Source organism: Vigna radiata, unplaced genomic scaffold (assembly GCF_000741045.1).
Source record: "Vigna radiata var. radiata cultivar VC1973A unplaced genomic scaffold, Vradiata_ver6 scaffold_154, whole genome shotgun sequence".
In the NCBI taxonomy this organism is placed as follows: Eukaryota; Viridiplantae; Streptophyta; class Magnoliopsida; order Fabales; family Fabaceae; genus Vigna; species Vigna radiata.
In genome coordinates, this window is record NW_014542916.1 from 574096 (window position 1) to 598911 (window position 24816).

General features: G+C 31.9%; 3 protein-coding genes across 8 annotated transcripts; 1 reads left to right on the forward strand and 2 right to left on the reverse strand.

The window, feature by feature from the left end:
* Positions 1 to 496: 496 nt before the first annotated feature.
* Positions 497 to 2692, reverse strand: LOC106752543 (gibberellin-regulated protein 6). Of its 2 annotated transcripts, XM_022777164.1 has the most exons (5): positions 2629 to 2692; positions 2366 to 2462; positions 1717 to 1827; positions 1268 to 1301; positions 497 to 978 (listed from the first exon to the last, which is right to left on the reverse strand). In XM_022777164.1, exons 2-5 carry the CDS (start codon positions 2432 to 2434, stop codon positions 797 to 799), a joined length of 396 nt encoding a protein of 131 aa, XP_022632885.1. In that variant the 5' UTR covers positions 2435 to 2462; positions 2629 to 2692; the 3' UTR covers positions 497 to 796. The 2 variants fall into 2 exon arrangements, with proteins under 2 accessions (XP_022632885.1, XP_014489730.1); XM_014634244.2 differs by lacking the exon at positions 2629 to 2692 and having other exon boundaries at positions 2366 to 2514.
* A 6336-nt stretch (positions 2693 to 9028) lies between these two features.
* Positions 9029 to 17709, reverse strand: LOC106752578 (N-acetylglucosaminyl-phosphatidylinositol biosynthetic protein gpi1). 2 transcript variants are annotated; one of them, XM_014634292.2, is made up of 10 exons: positions 17466 to 17709; positions 16714 to 16932; positions 14516 to 14896; positions 14264 to 14407; positions 14082 to 14182; positions 13782 to 14000; positions 11135 to 11626; positions 10205 to 10635; positions 9637 to 9730; positions 9029 to 9490 (listed from the first exon to the last, which is right to left on the reverse strand). In XM_014634292.2, exons 2-10 carry the CDS (start codon positions 16882 to 16884, stop codon positions 9379 to 9381), a joined length of 2145 nt encoding a protein of 714 aa, XP_014489778.1. In that variant the 5' UTR covers positions 16885 to 16932; positions 17466 to 17709; the 3' UTR covers positions 9029 to 9378. The 2 variants fall into 2 exon arrangements, with proteins under 2 accessions (XP_014489778.1, XP_022632882.1); XM_022777161.1 differs by lacking the exons at positions 16714 to 16932; positions 17466 to 17709 and having other exon boundaries at positions 14512 to 14675.
* A 531-nt stretch (positions 17710 to 18240) lies between these two features.
* On the forward strand, positions 18241 to 20927 carry LOC106752535 (60S ribosome subunit biogenesis protein NIP7 homolog). Of its 4 annotated transcripts, none has more exons than XM_014634231.2 (2): positions 18241 to 18956; positions 20057 to 20193. In XM_014634231.2, the coding sequence occupies exon 1, from the start codon at positions 18378 to 18380 to the stop codon at positions 18939 to 18941; it is 564 nt and encodes a 187-aa protein (XP_014489717.1). In that variant the 5' UTR covers positions 18241 to 18377; the 3' UTR covers positions 18942 to 18956; positions 20057 to 20193. The 4 variants fall into 4 exon arrangements, with proteins under 4 accessions (XP_014489717.1, XP_014489718.1, XP_022632883.1 ...); XM_014634232.2 differs by having other exon boundaries at positions 18818 to 18956; positions 20057 to 20927; XM_022777162.1 differs by lacking the exon at positions 18241 to 18956 and adding an exon at positions 18972 to 19718 and having other exon boundaries at positions 20057 to 20927.
* Positions 20928 to 24816: the final 3889 nt, after the last annotated feature.

Consider the following 24816-nt stretch of genomic DNA (forward strand, 5'->3'; position numbering starts at 1 on the left):
ACTATAAGGTGGTGTTAGGACCATTCACTGATGTTCTTCCCAATCTTGCATATCTCCCTTCCAAACCACGATCAACCCTTTAGACATCAATACCCTTAATTCAATTTTGAAAATAATAAGCCTAATATCAGAAAAAGAATTTCAAAAATAATAAATCAACCTCATTAGATCTACATCAGTCAATAAATGACATTCTCTGACTGCACAGTTGGACAGCTCACCGTTAACAATTTAAACGAAGTTAGTGAAAAGGACTTAATTGAACACCGATTACGTTCTTTAAGACCAAATTGAACACAAAAAAAATATGAGGACCATTTCGAATTTTTGCAACCAAAACTGGGAACAAAAAGAGGTTTTAACCTTGAGAATATATATAGACGAGCTATAGATAAGCAGGTTTGTCTAGAGCTTCTTCACGCGTGAATAATACATAATAAGCATAACGCAATAAATATATATTGATACTAGTATGTTTTTTAATAACAACGCTCTCTATAATAATGCTAAGGAATAACATTCTACTTAAATTTTCATAACCAGAAGACAAACATTTGCATAGGGTGTGTTTGTTGTGTCTTGTATACCTATTTCTAGCAAGGAATTTGACTACAAATTCAATGCAGAAGGTGTTCTGTCTTATTCCCTGAGGCAGAACAAAGCACACAAAGACAAACATTATTAAATTAAGGTACATAAATACATGGAATTGTTCTGCATTAACAACTATCAAACACAAGCTTTTTGTTTGAAAGATCTAAACCAAAAACACAGTTAATTGATGAAATTTGAAGCTTCAGGGGCATTTGGGTCCTCCTCTTTTGGTCTTCCAGTTGTTGTAGCAAGGGCAAACCTGCTTGTTGCCATAAGTTCCAGGAGGCACACACAAGCACTTGGCACAGCACTTCTGGCAGAAAAACAGACACGGTTTCTTGTATTGTGTATTTGAACATCTAGCTGTGCAACGTGGTCCACATTCTGCAGTTTTTTGCATTCAAGAAATATCATCACTTTCCAAAACAAATACAGAAGAAAAAAATGTAAAGAAAGAGAGAAAAGGGAGAAGAAATAAGTGCTGAATCCAATAAATTATATTTGGTAGATAAGTGTTAAACTGATGAATGCAGCTAGTGAATTAACTTGAAGAACCTGCTGTATAACTTCACTGATCAATTCTTTTATTTTAAACCAGTAGTTGTTGTGAATTTGTGATGGAAGCAATTTTAGCAACATAATCTGTCCTCTGTTGTGAGTAATTTAGTATTACCTTGTGGTTTAAGACTGCCTTCAGTGATGCCACGCTGCAACTCACAGACAATAAGTTAACATAAAAGGGAATTGAGAAACTTGTTGGAATAAAGATCAACATGTGGGTCACTCATGCAATCACTAAGATGTTTAGTTAACTGTTTTAGAAATGAAGATTTAAAGCTCAAGGGTATAATTTCCATGGAAATTAGTGTGTTGAAGCCAAAAATATTGATATACTTTTAGCCTGGTGAGAACCTCTTAATTAAATGATAGTGAAAAATTTCCTTCCATTTACTTGTGATACTATGTTGTTACTGATTTGAAAGAGTTTCACAAAAGGAAAGATTTCGAGATTCTAAATAAGTTGATAGTGTCATAAGATATAAGAGTGATGTGATTAATCATTTCATCAAACCAAAACAGAAATTCTCACATTATAGCAAAAGAAGAAGAAGAAGAACTCACATTGGGAAAGTGTGTAGTGTTTTTGTTAGGCTGAGGAGGTGGAGCAAAGTGGGTGGTGTTTTTGTGAGGTTGTGGAGCTGGAGCTTCAACCGTGGACACAACAATCTCTGCCTGAAAGCATAATGAGTGTGTCACATAAATATAATTAGCTTAGCCTATAATTCAGAAACACCAGTTACACCTTCAGCAAAAAAAAAAAAGTTGTTTATACACAGTAAAGAAATCGTGTACGATGATTTACATATCCTATGCATCAAAGCCAAAGGTTATGAAAAAGCATGCTGGAGAAATCTAATGATAGAAGAGCAAATTAATCAACAAACGACTTAAAGAAGCAACATTGTATTGTTTATTACTTATAGTTATAGCTAATGCACTTGTACATTTAATTCCATTCCTAAACTCTCATTTTCTACTTTGTTGCCATTTCAGGTCAGAATAAACAAGATTAACAAACTAAATCAAGAACGGCATGACCCTAAGCTAACATCATCCTGAAACAATGAAGTGTACAATTGTGAGCAAAAAGTTAAAGACTTTCAAGTGGGAGTAACAATGCAGGGCTTAATTAACAGAGTAAGACTACTAAAGCTGAGGTTGGAGTTATCAGAAAATGAGAAACAGAACTATAGGATTTGCTTTGGCTTACATGGTTTTGTACAAGAAGAAGCAGCATTTGAACAAAGAAGAGCACAACGATGCTTAGCTTTCTTCCCATTGCTAAAAATGGACCTCACACAAAGAAACTGAGAGAAGAAGAAACAGTGAGGTATTCAGAAACTAGTGACACATGAGATTTTGAGTCCATTTTATAGATAAAATGAGGCACTAAATGTAATAAAACTATCTTTTTGTTTTAGATGGAAAAAGCAACACTCCTAACTTTGTTTTCAGAAAAAGACAATTGCATACTCTGCTTAGTCAAATACAATTAGAAGCGCATCCTTCCCTACCCTTTCCACCCCATCCATTTTGCTAGTTGAATCATTTATGAGTAGACACATATACATATGAGTTATGTATGATTTCCTTCTTTTAAAGGTTGTGCATATTAGAAAATGTGAAAGATCACATCATAAAAATCATGACAGTCTTGAAGTTACTCTCTGACATCAAAATTGTGCAAGAAAAAATGAATTATCAGCATGGTACTGAATAACTTTAGACATTCTGACACTGTTTTAAAACAGATGAACAAAACATGTTCAGTGTGGTTTTAATTGTCACCTTGAAACCGAACACACTAGTAGTAGTTTAGCAAACCCTGTAATTTCTCAAATGAATGCACAAATAGGCTAGCAAATCCTAGTAAATTTTATTTTGGTGAAACAGTTACTTTAATTAGCAGTATTCTGAAAGAAAAATACTTTCTGTAAGCAACCCTTTTGCTAAACATGCATTTTCAGTCATTCCTTCTGAAGTACAATAATTGTTCAAAAATGACAACCGAAAATGTGGATGAATTGGTGACAAATGAAGAAAAGGAGTGAAAGATCAGAAAAGACCCTTTTAGTGCTGGTGAGTTAGACCACAAAGAGGAGCCAAAACCTATAAACTAGGGACTGATAAGTTAATCGAAAATGAAAAGAAACAAAGAAAGCATGGTGAATAATTGCTAAATCTTACTACAAGTTAAAACTAGGGGCTGATGGAGTTTTTCATGTGAATGGTTAGTGTGAAAATGACATATTGTCACCTCACATGTGCATCCCCATGTGATTTCCCAATGCAGTCTCAGAGTAACTAACTCAGAATGTGACACAAGAACTAGGAAACACCGTACACTAACCTCTCAGCCTTTCTCTGCCTTGTCCTTTATATAGACCTGCCACTACGAGAATCCTTTTCAGTAACAATACCATTCCCGTGAACCAGTTTATGCATTTGCTGTATTTTCTTTTTCACCCTTTGATCTTCAAGTCGTAGCAGTCTTTTTGCTGGTTTTTTTAGAAGTGTCCTTCACATTTTGCAGCAATCCTTTTCAGCCCTTGAATCACATTATATATCAAACAAATCTTGTGAAAATGTGGCGTTTTTTTGCTGTGGATAGAGATGTTTTGGTCTTAGTATGTCATTGGAATACTATGTGGTCGCTTTTTATCACCGCTAGTAAAAAAACATTGCTTTGATTATGTTAGGTTTAACTGTATGGATATTTTTGCTTTAGAAGCTAGATTTTGGAATGAACAATTTTTGATTTGGTTCGCACATTAAAAGAATGGAGAATATTTCATAATTTTTGAAAATGATAGTTTTGATATTTTATATTAAATTTGTTAACTTGTAAAATTAATTGATTGAAGAAATAAATAAAGTAGAGGACTAAAGTTGTGGAGTTTTTAGAATGGGGTAGGATTTTTTATGCATAGAAAAAGGTGGGAAGTGTTAACCGTCCATATGAACCAGTGAGGGTTAGGTATTCAGTTTGTTCTGTTGGATTGAGCTCGTGAAGGAACATTGTCTGTATTCAGCACATTTAAAGAGGTTTTTGCTTTTACTCAAACCCATAATTTCTGTCTATACCTATCATATCAAATGTTTCACGGTTCTCACCCACTGTTCTCCATTTATAACTTTATATGAGGATATGAGGATATGCTAAGTCTTATAATACCCAAATCCAACTTATCAATTTTATTTTATAAATAATTTACTTCTATGTTCTTTATTTTATATTAAACTTAATTAGTATTTTGTTTTCAGTGGGAAAAGTGAAAAAGGTGGTGTAGAAGACAAGGAGAATGGAGAAAAAGATGGTGCAGAATAAGAGAAAGGAGAAAAGGTTCATGAAATATTGAGAGAGAAAAAATATATTATAGTAAATAAACTTTTTCATAAAACTACAATAGTAAAATTACATTTATATAAATGAGTTAGAAAATAAAAATAATTATATAAAAAAATATTAAAATAGTGTTCTACATGATAAAAAATAATAATAAATAAAAATATTAAAAAGAAGTAAAAATTATCTAATGTGTGTTTTAAAAACAATTTGACACATCATTGAACAAAATTGCACAAAGGAAAAAATAATAATTAAAGATGTAATAAGATAAAAAGTACATTGGAGATCTTATAAAACTTTCTAAATATTAAATTAGTTGAATTGTTAAGAGACAATAAAAGTATTTTGAGGAAATAAAAAGTTCTACAAATGAAGCAAATATTAAGGATGAAAAAAAATAAAGATAAGTTTTTTTTTAAATTATAAAATAAATGAAGGGTTTATGTCATTAAATAATTAAAATTGAGAAAGAGAGAAGCATTCCCACGTGTAAAAATAAATAAGCAGTGATAAAAATACTAAAATTGAATAAAAATAATTAAATATGAAATTTAAAAATTGTTTGATTTACTGAAATTGATAATATAATATTTGAACATAACTATGAAAAAAAAAAGTGTAATTGTAATAAGAGGGAAAGAACCTTGAGATGTGAGTGAAATTTATGAATATAGAAAAGTCAAAAAATTAGAAAAGAGGAGGAAAAAGTGTGTAAAAAAAACTATGAAACTAAATACTAAGAGAATATATATATATATATATATATAGGTTTGCTAATTCATGTATGTTTGTTTTTCAGTTGATACATTTTAGCAATGTGTATCGGGTTTTAGTAGACAAAAATATCTTAATATATCATAATTCTAAGTTTTAAGTTAAGGATATTTTAATAATTTTCATTCTCAAAACTAAAAAAAACAAAAAACACTCCAAACCCCTACTCACCTCTCTCATTCCTCTCAACAGTTTCTCTTTCATCTCTCTCATTCCAACATTTTCTTTGTCATCCTTATTGTCGCAATTGAAAAAATCAGACTTGCCTAATTTTAATTCACCTTCCTCACTTATCCAATTTGTTTCTTTCTTATCTCCATATTCTCCCTCACTCATACACAACAACTTGCGACACCGCAATTTCTGTTCATTCATCTGTCTTTTATATAATTAAAATTTATAATAAAAGTATTTAATATGTTGATTATATTTAAAATTTACGATGAATATTTTTATTTTATTTTTTAATTTTCATTTTAAAAATAAATTTATAAGACATTTTGTCTTTTTTATCATGATTCACTGTTTTGAATATTCATCTTATAGAATAAAATAATGTTATTGTTGTACAAAAGTTTATTAATTTTATACTTAATAAATAATACTTATTTAAAAATTTATCAATTATCTTTAGTGATATTTATCTGAAAAGAAAAATTAATCTTTTACCTTTTATTTACATAACTCGACTTATCTCAGGTGCACTTTACCATATGGTTCAAATTCGAAGTTAGAAAATTTATTAGAATTGGACCTTCAGGGTTTCTCTGGAATAAGATTGAAAATGTGGACTAATAATGAAAACAAAAGAAAAAAATATCCAAAAGTTGAGTTTATTTAAAAAAAACGAGAAATAAATTAAAAGTGTATAAGAAATTAAAAATGAAATTTATTAATAATAAGAAGGAAAAATATATAACACAATCCTCCAATCAAAAACCAACATCAACATCATCAATTATTTTGTTATTAAAGGGAAAAACAAATGAAGGAACAAAGCAAGAGTAACCAATTGTGGCGTCGTGGGATGTTGTGTGTGGGTGAAGGAGAGTATGGAAATGAGAGAAAAACAAATTTGATAAGTGGTGAATGTGGATTAAGGTTATGCAAATGTTTCTGATTTTTTTACAAATAGAGCTACATTAAGAATGACAGAGAAAAGGTTAGAGGGAGAGAGATGAAAGAAAAATGGTTGAGAGGAATGAGAGAGGTGAGTAAAGGTCTGGAGGGTTTCGGGTTTCTTTTTTTTAGTTTTGAGAACGAAAATTATTAAAATACCTTCAACCTTAAAACTTAGAATCCATGATATATTAGGGCATTTTTGTTTACTAAAACTCGGTACACATTGCTAAAATGTACCAACTGAAAAACAAACATACATAGCAAACCCCATATATATATATATATATATATATATATATATATATATATATATATATATATGATAATGATATTTAGACAACATTTTTTTAACAACATTTGAACATTGATTACGTGTCAATCTATGATTGGTTCAAAATTACTCCACAATCAATAATAATAATAATCATAAACACAATCGTAGATTGACACGTAATCAATGTTCAAATGTTATTAAAAAAATGTTGTCTGAATATCATTATCCATATATATATATATAAGTATTTTAAGTTACCTAATAAGTTATGGATATTTTAGTAAGTTATGGATATTTTAGTAATTTAAATGAAGAGGGGTATTAGAATAGAAAACACAACAGATATGTACATACTCATCCTTCTCCACATACTTAGTTCAAAAAAATCGAATAGTATCAATATTATACTTAGTCAATATAGAGATTCTCCATCAAAACAGGGATAGAATCGAAGAATACCCATATAAATGAGTATATTTATCATCTTTAAAATTGTGTATATATAGAAAACTTTTATTGCACCCTAGTGTTCGTCTATATTCTATGTCTTTGGATTCAACTATGAAACATCACCCTTCTTTTTCTTTGATGGACATGGAATTTTTTTCTCTAAAGCAAAATCCTTAATCTTGGAACGAAGTTGCATATAATCAAACTCTTTTTCCATAATATTTACAAAATACAAAACAATGATTATAAAAAAACATTCAACATAAAGAATAAGTTTTACTAAGAAATCAAGCAACAAGGTCTTCAATGTAGGAAAGGAAGCAAAGTGAAAGTGTATAGATGAGATAGAATAACAATGTTTTTTTAGTATCCATATAGAAACGCTTGGAATTAAAAAAATATATGCTTGAAATTATTAGAGGAAAAGGTGTAAATGATAAAAAGGGTATCATAACCATCTTTAAAATTGTGTTTGAGTTGGTAAAAGAACATGAATTTGTTTACTCTAAAAATATATAAAGGAATTGGCACAAGATTAGGAAGGCTTTCAAAAAGCTCAACTATTTGAATGAAATTTACTGGAAATCCCATACATAGTAACCAGCATCCTATATTCAAACTCTAATAAAGGGGGAAAAAAGTCAAGTTCTTTAAAAAGTATTCATAAGCAAAGGTAATTTTATATCGTTTAGTAAGAGCTTATTATCATTAACACAAAATGTCATGATCACTATGAGCCAAGCACTGCTATTACTACACATATACTAAATAGCATACATTCAATGTGTTTTGGTAAAATGAAGTATATGTGGCCCAAATGTCATGTTGTTTTGAAATCTTCATAACACTTCACTAATGATAATTGAAAATACATTTTTTTTCACAATACCAATAAAGACATGCATTCAAGACATAAGCTTGTTTATAAATGTCAAACTTTTTTTATATAAATTAAAGTCGTTACATTTAAACAATAAGACCATGTGTGTATGTCAGTCATATCAAACTAGTTTATCCTTTGAAGAAAAACTAATTATTCTCCTATATTTAAATAAGAGTTAAATATGTTGTTGATGAGTTGATTTAAAAATGGAATTACTCGAAACTTGCAATCAATTTAGTCTCTCAAATTTAAAAATTTAAAAATTTGTGGATTTAGTACTGAAACAATGTTACAAACTTGTTGAATTATTTAACGACATTCACACCATAGCATTTAATTTTTTACACATATCAATTATAATTTTGTTTTAGGATGTAATTAATATTAAAAATAAAAAAAACATTAAACATGCTGGGCTTGCATAACATAAAAAGAAATAGGAAAGAAGGAAGAGAAAATACAAATTTGTCAACCAACTCCATAATTCTCTTATTCATTACATTTTCATTGTCATCCCCTTCGCCTATCACCAGCCTCCTCATCATTACATCATGAGCGTGTATCACCACCATCTTTACCATACCTTCCATTTTCCTCTCTAAATATATATAAACAAAAAATAATGTTGTCTGAATTCTTTTTATTCACTATTAATTTACTTTTAAGTTCTTCGTCCAATAACAAAACCTTCCTTAAGAACACCCTGATTGATTTTAACCACGCGATTAGTAATCAAATTCAACGACATCATAATGAAATTACTATGATTGTTCTGTTCATATGCATGATATAGACACATTGTGACAAGCAGTGCCTGTTACGTTGGGTCATATTCTTGCATGAGGAAGATAGTGGCTGCCCCTCTTTGCGGTGAGGAAAAAAAGACAGAAGAATGGACATGGGTGAAGAGATAAACTAGCAGTCAACAATCATGAATTGATTGAAAAGAAAATCTAACTGACATGCTCTGCTGGATTCTATGGATACCCTAAATTTATGCGACAATTATAACACAAACTAGTAGTAATGGGTGCCACTTGTATGCTGAATCCATCTCTGATTAGAGTAGAGTAGCAGTAATGACACAGATCTTCAATTTTTCACCACACAATTAAGAGAGAAGAAAGTATACGCGCCCAAGCATAAGAGAAGAATCAATGTATTTACATAGTAAACTAAAAGTATGTTGCTCTTCTAGAGCACACATCATTCTAAGCATGGGAAAAGCAGAAAAAAAATACCGACTGTACCATACTCGAGAGAATACTGAAATGTAGAAGAATCGAAGAAATAAGAAGCATCCTCTAACCCATTAAAAAAAATGACATGAGTAGCGCAAGTTGGGTGAAAACTGGATAATTGAATTCATTATCATCTGAAGCATGCAATAAGTGAATCATGACAGAGGCGCCAATACTCTTTGTAGGGCATGGACGTCCATGGCATTGGTGAATGTAGAAGGGTGCCCCGCATAGATGGCATTCTGGTCAATGAGGGAGGAAAAAGAAAAAATACAAAAAAGAAATGAAAAAACAAAAGTATTATTAAATAAACCTAAACAAAAAATCAGAGCAACAAGATCGTGAAATCAATAAAACCATCAGAGAACTTGGCACCAGGATATCACACCTTTGTCCAATAAGGATTCCATAAGCCACTGTGGAGATGGATGACCCAGAAACTCCCAAAAATACAGTTTTGTAGTGAGGCAAGATAACTTTCCCTGAAATTTAATCAATTAAAGTACATAATGTTAGTCCATGCAAAAGTATAGTCGCATATAATACAAATTGTCGCCACTCCCAGGTCACAACTATCAAAATCACGAAGAAAAGTCTGACGAAAAGCTGAAATATCAATCAAGTTTTCAAATATATTCCTTAAAAATGTTTTAAAATGTCAGGATCTATGATGTGTTGTTTTAAACTTGATATGCAACAAGGCAGAAGGGAAATTACGATAACAAAACAGAAGACATTGCTGCCAGATTTACACACCACAGATAATTCACAATATATATCTAAATTCTTCAAGCAACAGCCCCAGAAAGTAATAGAGAAAGTCTACACATTTTTAATTAAAAAAAAACGCTACAGTACACATGGACGCATGATATCACGTATTCAATTTCCCTATTGATCAACATAGATACATATCTTGACAACCGAATAGAAGTAATAATAGCTTCAGGCCTCACCTATGCTCAAGTAGTTGCTGTGGAGAACTGAAACTAGAATACTAGATTTTTCTCTATTGAAATCCTTTAGATGCAAAGACTCCTTGGGTAAGGTCATTTCATCCATAAAATCAATACTTGGTGCAGACACAGTACTATTACTCTGACAACCGATAATTTCAAGCCATATTCCAGAAGGGAATCTTCCTCGCCTCACCAACCAAAGAAATATCTTGGTATAAGGGGTAGTATGAATAATCGAAATAGTTACTTCAATCAGTAGACAGATAAGGTTAATGGCTGTGTCCACGATACTAAAGAATATATAGAAAACGGAAGTAGTTGGTAAAAGAAGTAAAAGTGGCGTAAATAATAGAGATCCAACAATATGTTGCTTCACTGTGTAATCAAAGCTATCCAACCTCCGCCTCAGAGGATTCCATTTTCGACCCCTGCAAATGTAGCAAGCAACTTCATGAAAATATGGAAGGAAGAGGAAGTATGTATGCAAAAGAATTGTGTATCTATAATAGTTATTCTTCAAAACGGATAATGAATAACAGAGTTACAGAGATGTGGAGCAAATATTATGGCTTAGTAAGTACTAGGAACTCTTATGATCAAACCTTTTCTGATATCGCAAGTCATCTACAAATTTACTAAACACGTAATAGCAAACATAAGAAGGATTGTCTACGTATAATACTATAATTCTCCACAAGAAAAAGGAAACTTTTTACTACTAATACCACTTCACTAGTCTCTATTTGTTGAGTATATGCCTCCTGAAATCGTTTCAAAATATTATCAATTGCAAACAAAGACCCCTCTGTAAATATCTTAATGATTGTTAAAAACTATAAATTTATAAAACAAATAGCAAATTACGATATTCAATACTCATTAAAATCACTTACTCAATGCAATAAAAAATATACCAGAAATTATTACCTGAAAAGCCGCCACAAGGCTGCCAATGCCTGTATCTGTGATGAATATATAAGTGAAATGAACCAATGTAGAGTTGAAACATGAAGAGTTGCAAGAGCAATCATGTCTATGATCAAAGCAGCAGGTACGGTAAATCCACAAAGGATTCCTAAAACAGAAAGCCCTTGAATAATATAATTGAAGACCACACCCACAAAGATCCAGAGTGTTGACCATATCTGGACTGCATTCAAAGAAACCATGCCAAGTACTCCAGCCAGCTCAGCATTCAATTTGAATCCTGCAGGGTTTCCCATTAACCACACACACCCAGAGCGCAAAAACGTTGAAAATCCATGCATGAAATTCAAAACTGAAAGGCAAATTGGTTCTCTGTGATATAAAAATGTCCAGCCAACCAAGTTTCCAAGGAGAATATCAACAACCAAAGTTGACCACATAGAATGCCTATGCATCGCAGCTTTCTCTACATATTCAACACATGACTCAGACCTTGAACACAAAAGAACCGTATTAAACATGGAGAAAACATAAAATCAAGAACAAAAGTTATAAGTTTAAGAATAGTAAATAATTGCCTTAAAATATGAACATATAATTTATTAGATAAATTAACTTATATTTATCAGAAGAAGGCGCCGTGAAAAGGACCAAGATAAGCTATGAAAAAATAGTTAAGAGGTACACAAAAATTTTGTGTGGTAAGGTTTTCAATTTCAACCAATAAAATTTGTTTCAGACTAAACCATGTCATTTTAGGCTTAAGAGGTACACCAAAAGTAGGTTTTTACTGGTAAGGTTCAGTTTGGTACGTCTTATTAAGCTTTAAGACTTAAGTACAAACTAAACCATTTTTTACAATTCATGAAATTCAAAAATGGGACCAAACAATGTGTTTCTAAAGAAATACACAAATCAAAAGACTGTTCCAGGATAGGTTCAGTTTCAAACCATAGTTCCTAGGTGTGGTTCAGATAATAAATACCTTGCAAAATATTTTAATACACTCAAAAAGATACTACTCAATGGCAAGAATAATTTAAAACAAAATCAATATCTAACAATTGGAAATATTTGGTTAAGATATTTCCCTATCATATCTCCCTATTTAATATAAAAATAAATAAATCATATCTTGAACTTAATCAACCATATATCCAGTGTTGTTAAAATTGCAAGTAAAATCACAAACTCGCACGATGTGAGTTTGGACCACCAAGCAAGCTAACACGGAGAGCGGATTGGAAGCAGCACAGATCAGAGCAAGTATGCAAGGAGGTCACTAAATCAAAGGATCGTGGGTTGTGTAGATCCTTTTTGTTCCTATGATATTAGGGTTTGATGGCCCATTTTTAATAAGAAAAATTGGCCAACCCAACCCAAGAAAAACCTTACCTTTAGACTGCTAGGGTTACATTTGAATATCAGAACCAAAGGAGGAGACCCACATGAGGCTCGAGCTTCACTAGTGATGACCATTGTCGACACCACAGTCCTTGTCACTCACCACCCTCGTACTCAGTGGCACTCACCACCCTCGTCGTCATTAGTGCTTGCTTACCTCAATCCCTTGTGCTAATCGTCATTGTCACAGTCACCAGTGATCCCAACCATCACAGTCGTCAGCACTTTCTGCCCTTGCAGTCGCCAATGCTCGCTACCTGCCCTTGTGATCAGCTATGCTTACCCTCTGTTCTACTTTTTGTTTAGCTCCTTGCCTTTGTTTCTTTTCTTGTTTCGCTTGCCTTGGCTGGGAGCTCGGGTTTATATAGAATTTGAAGAAAAAAAATGGCATCAAGTGGTTTAGGTGAGGCTCCTATAAGAGTTAGTGGGATTGGTGTAAGGACTGATCCTGCAACAATGTCATTCCCTTTAGTGTAGCAAAAAGTGAAGAGCTCAAGAGGATGCTTGAGTTGGTTGCCAAACATGGTGCCGAATTTAAGTCACCATCATACCATGAGATTACGATGATATATTTGAAGCAACAGGTTGAAAAGGACAATCTGATCTTGGAAGCCCACCCCTCCATTTACAATTTGAACCTTGAAAAGGACAATATGATATATTTAATCATAAACCACATGATTCATGAATAGGGAAAAAGCCCACTCCTCCATTTACAATTTGAACCTTGATTCAGCTACCATAGTCAAGACACCTAAAAGTACTAATATCAATATTATATGTTATGTTATTCCAATCCCATAACCCATCAGAATGTATTCACGATAGATTGAGTTCACATGGTTTAATCTAACCTCCAAAATTATGTGATAGCAGTAAGGAATCAAAGGGTGAGCCTTGGATAACTATAAGGTTTCCACATCATGGCCAGGATATTATGGATTCAAATCCTTGAAACAGCCTACTGACTTAAAGGTTTAAGACTACACACCTCTATCCTTCCCAAACCCCGCTTGGTGGAGCCTTATGCCCCTTTTGTACTGTAAAGAAACTGAACTGAAACATGATAAATTTTACCAGTTTAGATGGGTTTGGTTCCGTTAACAACCCCCCACCAAAACTTGTCTTCTACGGAAACTAATTTACAATGACTTTGTCAAATATCAGAGCCAGACATATCCAAAATTAGAAGCCCACCACCAATCACACAAAGTGATACAGTTTACCTAAAATTTAATATTACCTGAGGGCATTCTTCTGAAGAACGATTGGCCAATATAATATCTGACAGCGGATTTGCATATTTATCCAAGCAGTTTTCTTGAATACATTTGCTGATGTCACATACATCCATGATTCGGATTCATAATTAAAATGCGTTTGGAAAAACTGAAGAATAATATAAAGCATGGTGGAGAATGAAGCCAAAAACATGGAAAACAGATGCCCTATGACAACAAGCCTGAAAAGTCACAGAATAAATCATTAGGTCTTGAAGAAAAAAGTGAGCCAAAGATGATGCATCAGTAGTTAAAGTGTGTACACAGGAAATATGGTGAGCCGGCTTGAGGATCTTGGGACCAGGTGTGTCTCAAAAGTTCTTTTAGCAGCAGCTGTGCAATTAATTGCCAGAACAACTGTATCCTGGGGTGAAATTTCAAAAAGGCAGGTTAACAAGAAGAAAAAAACCAGCATACCCAAAAATGAATAAGGTAAACTCATTACCAAATCAATGAATTGCTTCTTATTATGAAGCTTCTCGACCCACTTAGGGTTTTTAATAGAAACTTTAGCTTGCTCCTTCGACGAACTCAAATGACACAATGAGAAATGTTGAGCACCATAAGCAGGTGTTTCATAAATTATGACCTACAAGTGGTTGAGTATCATATATATCTGTTTGAGATTGCAGTAAAAGTCTTCAGAAAACACAAGTACTTGCAGCAAAGCAAGTAGAAGAAATAATGACTTACATACGTGAACATCATATTGTGACAGAATTTGTCCATTCCAATGAATGTGGTGCAGATTTGGAAGCCTTTGCAGTCCTAGATCATTATGCCCAGGAGAATCAAATGTGAGCAGGACCCAGTTACTTTTTCCAAGAACATATTGTCTACTTTTCCTCAATGAACAATCTAACTGGAAGCAACGGCAACTCCTACAGTTATTCTTTGTATCTGTACTTCCCTCTTCCAATGCATTGCCATACTCAGATAACTTCCTTTTGTCATACTCCGTCTCATTCATCAAACTATTACTAGCAGTAGGGTGAGTGACAGACAGGCCAAGTACAGAGAACTTGGACTTATCCTCAAGAGATGAAGGCATTCTCCCACATGCGTCATGAATGATCCCCTAGAGAGTAGAAGTTCTTTATGTCAGTCATTCTTGTTACACTATACTATTCCAGAAACCACCAAAGACAACACGTAGGAAGGAGAGAATCATTAAAAAGGACTTAACAGTGGGATTTCTCCCACCACATTCATATTGTCATAGAATGAAGATTTTAATAACTAACGCAAACAAAGTACTTATGCACCTTTTCAAGTATGATTTAATGCCTGTCCAGATCATTTTACCATTAAACTTTTTCATGGCTTTTCCACAAATTTGTGAACATATTCCAATAAATTTTACACACATGAACCTAATATTTGGGTAAATATTAACCATGAAAATAACGCTCAGAAACCCAAAACTTCCTCTACAATTAATAGTTGTGACAGCAAACAACCAATATATTCATTCCTAGTATTACTATTCCATTTGTTGGCTCAGATTCCGAAACGGACATGAACACCGGACATGCTAGTGTCAAAAAATTAGGACACGACGACATCAATGACGTCATATATACGTGCGCACACACACACAAAGACAAACCAAACTGAATATTCTAAGAGGAAAAATGTTCATGCCCAAATAAACATTAAACTCTTGCAGTAACTACACTACTATAACAAAAAAGGAAACCCAAAATTTCTTCTGCAATTAATAATTATAACAAACATACAACCAATACATTTAGTGCTTCTAATGCTATTCAATTTAATTTACCAAAGAAACATGGACTCCAACTTAGACATGACACTTACATGGATACTGGGACACGGCTAATATCCAAAATAGTGGACGTGGCGAAAGCTGATGTCATATATATGTGACTGCATGCATATATCTCCGCACATGTATGTATGCATGCATGCATACATATATATAATAATGATAACTATCTCAATTGAAATTTAGCATTAATATACTTCACACTTTCCTTATAAACATATTTGCTGCACTCTCCATATAATAGCAGCCCTCACAATAGAATTTTAATTAAGAAACATGTGTCTTAGTAGCTAAAATAACTAGTTAAGTTTAATAGATACAAACTTCAGAAAATGTTATTTTTGTTAGAAGTCTCACATTGATTAGAGATAAAGATCAATTAAAGTATACATGTGAATGCAAACCTTATTTTACAAGTCAGTTTTGTGAGATTGAGTTACATTTAAAGTTCACCTTTTAATATGGTATCAGAATCATGGGTTAAAGCTTATCTTAACGAGATTTGTGTTTGTTAGACATATCATTCCACCCACTATTGGACCGCAATCAGACCACCCATTAATGTTTAGTCCCACACACGAGAAGTATATACCTCGACATGAAGAAAAGTGTTGGAAGTCCAATATTGAATAGAGATAAGACTAATCTGAAGTATATATGCAAGTGCAAACCACTTTACAAACCGGTTTTGTGAGGTTGAATTAGACTTAAAACTCAATTTTTAATAATTAGGATTGCATTATTTAAAGTAAAAGTTGTTTTCTTTAATTTCTTTTTACTTTTTTACAATAATAGCATCTATGAAGTGTTTGACCAATAATAGACGTCAGTTTACTTTTTGTATTCATACTCAAGCCGTTTTTAAGAGGTGTCCGAGATGTATCCAGAAGGTGTCTAATCTGAAAAAGTACTGTTCACTTCTGACACAGTTGAGGAGCGTTGGACACATGTTGAACCATGTGTTGAAGGAGTGTTTGACAATTGTCGTGTCCAAAAAGTGGGGGACATGGCAAAACGATATTTATAGAAGTGTTAGTGCCTCCTAGTCCCTTAATCTAAACTGTATGCAAGGAAAAGGAATTGTGAACTCAAATTCAGTTTTGTACCTCAATGCTAGTACTAGAACTAGAAAGCAAGCCTTCACTGTAAGTAAAGGCTACAATCAAGTCAAAGGATGATGGTGAACAGGTGACAAACCACCCGAACAAAATACTAGGCGATGATACTTGATTTGATGTAAGTTGCTTTGGCCACCAAAGCCTACAATGTCTCTTCATCTTCCTCTTATGATCTTCACATAAACTGAGTTACTGTTCATGAAGTTCCTGCAATAGACAGAGACAAGCATGAGCTTACTTCAATAAAAATTCTCAGATTAAAAAAGATGCAAATCAAAATTCAATTTACGTAACAAATTAATAAAAACTATAAAATTTAGATGGAAGCATAGGTCATATTACATGCTATACTTACCCTTTTATACATTACAGAGTAACATTACATTTGGAATTACACCCTATGATATCAACAAGCACCCACCCAACGATTACAGCAGAGGAAAATGAATCTATTCAACTCTGTACTCTTCAAGAAAACAACACAACTACACCAATACAAATCCGAATAAAAGCCACTTGAAATGAAATGTACAGGACCTACACTCAAAAGAAAATCCAACCGATATGCCCACATTTAAAACAATGAGAAAATGGCCAACAAAACCCTACCTCCCAAACAAGCATTTAAACCCAACCAAAAGAAAACAATTACAATTAAAACAGTGGATTATGTGCAGTTAAGGAATGAAAAATTGATAATGTGGAAAGGCAAAAGATAAAGAAATGGAATGAGCTCTCACCGTCGTCGTCCCACTGACTTGCAATTTTGACAGAGGGAAATGGATTTCGAGGGCACGACTTGGAGCTCCTTGACTCGACTGAAGCTAGATTGAAAGCTACACTGAAGGTGGACTGAAACTGGGGTACGAATGCGAAGCAAATGTTGGGGACGAAAGCCAAAGTGGATTGAAGCAACAGTGTCACGGTATCTTGTAGTTAGGGCAAAAGAGAAATATGTTTTCAAATTCCATTTTCTTTTTAGTTAAGGATAAATTTAAAACATTTTCGATTTATTTATACCTGTATATTTTATACGTGTCTACATTTTCTTTTTAATTTTATTTTTTAAATACTTTTGATTTAAACTAAAATAATTGCATTTTTATTTTTAATCTGTTTCTTTCCCTTGATTTTATGATTAATATATATATTATTCTACCTCTCCTTCTCTATTGCTTAATTAAGGATCTTTTTGGATTTATCTTTTTTATAATTGCATTTTTATTTTTATCTTGAGTGTCGGTTTAAAATTAATTATTTTATTTTTTAATTAAAATAATTATTTTACATTGTATTATTTTAAATCATTACTTATTTAAATTCAGTTTTTTTTTTTACTTTTATCTATAATAAAAAAAAGAGTGTATGTATTTTCTTTCTGATTTTACCACTAACATAGTTTATTTAAATTTAATTATTTTTAAATCAAAATAATTATTTAACATTTTTATTTTTTAAATCCTTATTTATTTAAATTCAGTTACTTTCAAATTTAATCTACAACAAAAGATCTCACACACACATAGTCTCTTTTTGAGGCATTAGTCTCTTTTTGAGGCATTAGTCTCTTTTTCATCTTCCAAAGTGAACAAAACCAAAACCAAAAACTCTTGTAAAACCCTAGAAGGAGGGAGCAAGAGAGAAAGAGGAAGATGAGACCTTTGGATGAGAAGGAGACGAGCGTAGTGTTCGAAAAACTCTTCAAATTCGTCGGAAACAACCTCAAGAACATCGTCGAGAATCCCTCTCACGAGGGCCCCGACGCCAATCCTGGCCGCTACTGCTTCCGCCTCCACAAGAACAAGATCTACTATGCCAGCGAGTCCCTCGTCAAGCGCGCCACCAACGTCGCGCGTCCTAACCTTGTCTCGCTCGGCACCTGCATAGGCAAGTACACCCACGGCGGCAGCTTCCACCTCACCGTCCAGGCCCTAAACTTGCTCGCCGCCAACGCCAAGCACAAGGTATGGCTCAAACCTCAGTCTGAGATGTCTTTCTTGTACGGAAACCACGTTTTGAAGAGCGCGTTGGGTAGAATCACGGACAACATTGCCGCCGGCGACGGAGTTGTTGTATTTTCCATGGCGGATGTGCCGTTGGGTTTCGGTGTCGCTGCGAAGTCTACGCAGGATTGCAGGAAGTTGGATCCCAATGGCATCGTTGTTCTGCACCAGGCCGATGTGGGAGAGTACTTGAGGATGGAGGACGAGCTTTGATGCATTTTGCAAACGGTTTTTTTTTTTTTTGTTGAATTTTGAACTTGGAGTGGAAGAATTAGTTTTGTCTTTGTTATTTTGTAAGTTCTTTGAAAGAGGAAAAATATGTATGAATTGAAAAGTGATTATGAAATATGGGTTATTCTGTTCACTTGACCAATCTTTAAAACTTTTCGATGCTAACAACCTTTTGGGATCTAACATCACTGGAAGGTTTGAATGTTAATACTCTCTTCATCCGTATTTGATATTCAGCAAAGTGGGTGGTGTTTTTGTGAGGTTGTGGAGCTGGAGCTTCAACCGTGGACACAACAATCTCTGCCTGAAAGCATAATGAGTGTGTCACATAAATATAATTAGCTTAGCCTATAATTCAGAAACACCAGTTACACCTTCAGCAAATGTGTGACTATGTTTTGTTTCCATCTTTCTACATTTTGATGTGGGCATGAGTTAAATGACTGTTAGTATCTTTAGAGGGAGTGAAAGGTGACAACTTGAAGTTCTCTTTGTAGTAATTTGCTACTGACACCCTACTAATTCACCATGTTTCGTATTGTGTTGATGCCTGCTTGTGCAATTCAAAAGTTTTTCTGTTTCTCTTGTCACGTTCTTCTGATCCGCCAAAGCTTGAAATTGGGTTAATGACACCGTGGATCATCATAATGAATGGATTTTTATTGACGGAAATCATTTCTATTCTCTTTTGCAAAAGAAAGTGCAAGGCAAATGAATGGCTTTGGGAATATGGTGTTCAATATTTTAAGGTCATGAAATGTGAGTGATTTGAGCTCTTCACTCTGATGTGATACCCTAGCCAGTTGGTATTCCTGTCTTTTTTTCTTAACTAAAATAATGTATACATACGCTTATTATGCATTTCTCTGAGTGGGTTTATTCCTTTCCTTTTGTTGATTTTTATTTGTGAGATTTATTATGTATTGATGTATGCTCTTGGTATTACAAGTATTCACTCTTGGTTACTTGCTTTTGATTCACAATGTTGGAAATAATGTTGATGAGTCTTTGAATAATTATTACTTGCTTGATGAAGTAAATGTTTTAGTATTGTTCAAAGTGAAATGCAAGTGATGGGTTTTTAATTCTTGTTTCAGGAGTGTGCTGAACGTAGTTAGAGGATCCTCTGATTGAGATGGCTCAATTGCTATCATCCTCTTACTCNTTNACTATCTGCTCTAGAAATAAACCTTACTTAAAACCTTTTAAGCAATGCTCGACACCATTTTCAATAGCGGTTTCTTGCAATAATTCTAAACCTTCATCTAGAGGGTTTTTCTTGCANGAACAGAAGCTAAGAAAACATTCTCTATCAGTACATGCTGCTGCAGTTTCAACTAGCCAGGAAACCCCAGTTCAAACTAGCTCTGGTAATCCTTTTAAACCACAGAGAGTCATGGTCATTGGTGGAGATGGATACTGTGGTTGGGCAACTGCTCTCCATCTTTCTAACAAGGGTTACGAGGTTGCCATTGTTGACAGTCTTGTGCGACGCCTTTTTGATCACCGGCTTGGACTGGAGTCTCTAACACCAATTTCCTCCATCCAGAATCGTCTTCATTGTTGGAAATCTCTCACTGGAAAAAATATTGAGCTCTACATTGGAGACATATGTGATTTTGAGTTCTTATCTGAAACCTTCAAGACATTTGAACCTGATGCTGTTGTCCACTTTGGGGAACAACGGTCTGCTCCTTACTCTATGATAGATCGGTCAAGAGCTGTGTATACCCAGCATAAAGGATAATACAATAAAGTGATTAGTTTTGCAAATATAATAAGTTAAAATTGTATTTTATCTTAAGTCAATCCTTGGTCAATTTGTATGTGGTACTTATAAGCTTGTTTTTGACCTTAGTAGTTCTCTATGCCTCTTTGCTTTTTTGTGATGACAAAGTTGTATTCAAATCATTAATTTAAACTTTTTTTGTATAATTAAAGTAACATGTGAGATATAGAGTTTGTGAACATGGTGAATCTAAAAGCTTTATATAAGGTAGCAATAATTTACACTTTATTGTGACTGTGTTAATAAAATTATATTATTGTTTAATTTTGATTTTTACTTGTTTGAGATTCACCTTTAATAAGCAACGTGAATGTAAAGTGTTAATGTATAAAATAAATCGAATGAATTGATTTGTGGAATGACTTTAGATGGACATGTTAATTTGAGAAATTGACTTCTAGTTATTTTGAACTAATTTTTGAAATCAAGTAAGACTAATTATGAATAAAACACTAATTAAAAACAATTAAGTAAATTGATATGCTTATTATTATTATTATATTATTATTATTATTATTAATAGTAAGACTCACATTTTTAAGTTTAAAATTCTACTTTTAAACTCTGGACTAAAGATGTTGTAGCAAAATATTTATATTTTATCTGAAAACTCTTTTAATAACCATATAAGACACAGAGGTATTTTAAGTTGTTCTTTAATCATACCATTATTTTTTTGACATACATTATGATCAAATTTCAAGTTTCTAATCTCAATTTCCTACTATTTGAACCCTAAACAATTATAATTCTCAATTAAATCATAATCATTAGACTTGCACGAACCTAACACACAATCATTTTGTTTTATATTCCAATATTCTCAATTAATTTCACCACTACACAATCACGAGAAGGAAGGAAAAATAGTAAAAAAATGCCATATATTAAGCTAAAGGGACCACGCGTGTCATAGAAAAAAGAGACAAGAAAAACAATCTTTTGTAGAAAGAAAAATGGTCCACCACAAACAAATGCAAACATGTACCTCAAACATAATCAAGGTACCAATGGAGGTTGACGAAGGTGAATTTAATACGTGCATTGTAAAATTAAATGAAATATTTTTAATGACTTCATAAATTAAATTCTGCTGCTTTATATTTAATATTTGACTAATCAGATTGAAATTCTTACAAGAAAATCAATTGAAATATAATTAGGTAGGATATTAATTAGGGAGTTTAAATTCAGATTATGGTTAAAATAATGAAAAAATGACAAAATTATGATTGTGAAATTACAGATAATAGAATGTGTGTGTGTCTATATATATATATATATATATATATATATATATATATATATATATATATATATATAATAGTTTAATTCAAACTCATTGATTTAGTTATAAGAAGGTGAAGAATTATGTACAAAAACACCTTTAATTTTTAATTAGATTTTAATTTGTTTTAATTAAAACTGCATTGGTCAAGAGAATGAATAGATAGTGTAACTTTTAATGAGCTTTATGTTTTATTTCAACTCAACTCATTCACTTAAAAAGGTGAACAAGTGACACTACAAGTAATTTATGTATAAAAAAAATCATATAATTTTACGATTTTGTTAATAATTTCGTTCTGTGATGATTATACATGAGATCTAAATCAGAATTATTATGTAAAACTATATATTTTTACAATTTTACGAGTTAAATTTTGATTTGACTATGATGATATTTATTATAAAATATATTTTTGATCAATATATTACAAATCAATTATTAATATATCTTATGATATTCAAATGATGTTAAAAAGAGACATAAAACAGTAAAAAAAAAATATATTACTTTTTTTTATCGATGATATTTGCTAATGCATTCTCATTCTATATAAAAATATTTTAATACGCTGAATAAATCTTCTAATATAAATTACTCAAATACTTCTTAAAAAGAACTGAAAGTACATTAATAAACCCAAGTTTGAACATATTAAAAACCATTTTGAGTTTAACTAACACATTTTTACCGGTTGGAAGAACTTTTTCCTAAACTCTAACATTTTTTTTAAATAAAAACTTAACTAAATTTTAAATATTTTATAAATTTAGATATTTTTAATTAGATGTGTCAAATTGCAGTATAATGGATATTTAAAATATGTTTTTTTTTTCCTGTAAAGACTTTATCATTTGATTTTGTGTAAAGTGAAATTATATGATCATCACTTTCATCTTTCAATTTCTAATTTATTTGTCAATTTGTTTCTTCCTTTTTTTAAGAGCAAATTGAAGAACAATAAAAAACAAATAATCGAATTAATTAGTGTAATAAAGACGAAAAAGAAAACAAAAACACAGTCATGTTGTTAAACAACAAACAATTTAGACAAAAGTTAAAAATATTTTAAAAAGTTAATAAAACAACCATTTTTTATAAATTAATCAAATTTATAAGATATTTAAAATGCAAATAATTTTGAAAATTAATTGAAAATAATATATGCATATTAATCATGTTTGGAATGTATACTATATAGGATAATGATAATACTTTATGATTTCTCTATCTACAAAAGAAACTACTATTATCAGCACATCTCAAGAAACCAACTTTATTTCTTTATTTAAATGAAAGTTAATAATTGAACCACATGGCATGGCTTGAAGAATAGTTGCATAATTTATTTATTTACGTTTTCAAAAAAAGAGATAATTGAGATTATATGATAATGATTTATGCATACAAGTTTTGGTGGGCCAAGTTTTAGTGGTTTGGAATTGCTTTTATGAATATCTAACCAATCTTTGATTTGGCGAAATGAAGCAAGCCATGTGCACTAAACTAATTATTGGCACATTTTACATCCATGTTTCCTTGTGGCTGCCACATCATCCTACATTGAATTATTAATTAAGTGAAAATTGCTCAACATGCCAAGAACTCACAAATGCTTTTTCATAACCATCCACCACATGCTATTTCTCTTTTAAAAAAGCAATCGTGTTCAAACTCCATCATTCTAAGAGGCTAAAAAAACATGTTTTTATATATTTTTAATTTGAACCACCATTTAAATATAATTTTTGATTAACATATGTTTAGATTAATCTCAAAAATTCAAGATAAATATGTGTTAGGAATTCAGTGGAAAATATATTACCTTCAAATTTTAACTGAGATTGTGTTAATTACTTTTAAACCCGTGTTCATTAATGTTATGTTTTATATGTTTTTCTAATATTTTTTATTCGGAAGACCCTTCAAAATTTTCTATTATTTGTAATAGAGTTGTCAAAATCGGATCACAACATGCGGATCAATCCAGTCTATCACGGGTTTGGATCGGATTAAATTTGAAAAAATTGTATTTTTTTTTATGCGGATCAGATTTCAACTCGACTCATTTAAACCCGGCTCATGCGGATTGAACCTGTGGTGGGTCGGGTTGGCCCACCGACCCACCTACCTAATTTTATTTTATTAAAATTTAATTTAATTTTATAAAAAATATTTATTATTTTTTTACTTGAAGTAATGATTTAAGTTTTTTATTTTCAAAATTAATTAAATACCCATGTTGGAAGTGAAATTTAGAATTGAAATTTGTTTAGATTTAAATTACAGAAAGTTTATAATTTTTTTTTACTTGAAAAAAATTGTATTTAAGTGAGCCAACTCGTTTCGTGGTAGGTTGGATCGAGTTTGAAATTTTTTGACTAGTTAATAAATGAATCAGATTGGATTGACTCACTAAGTGACGAACCCGTGATGAACCAGACCAAATCAGATCGAGTTACCAATTTTGATAGCTCTAATTCATAATACAAATCCCCGTAAAATCATTTCATCTTATAATATGAAATGTGTAACGACTTAAAATTTCTCCATTATAACAAAAATATGATAATCAAACACTAATGAACTAAACTTATAAACTATCGTGGAGGAAACCAAACAATAAATGTAATTTTTTTGAGATGTTTTTATATAAAACTTAATATAAAAATTGAATGGTAAATATCGTATTACCTGGAAATTCAAATATGAAGTATAGATTAAAAAAATTAAAATTAAAATAAAGTGAAGCTAAGAATGCAATAAACTTAAATAGACAA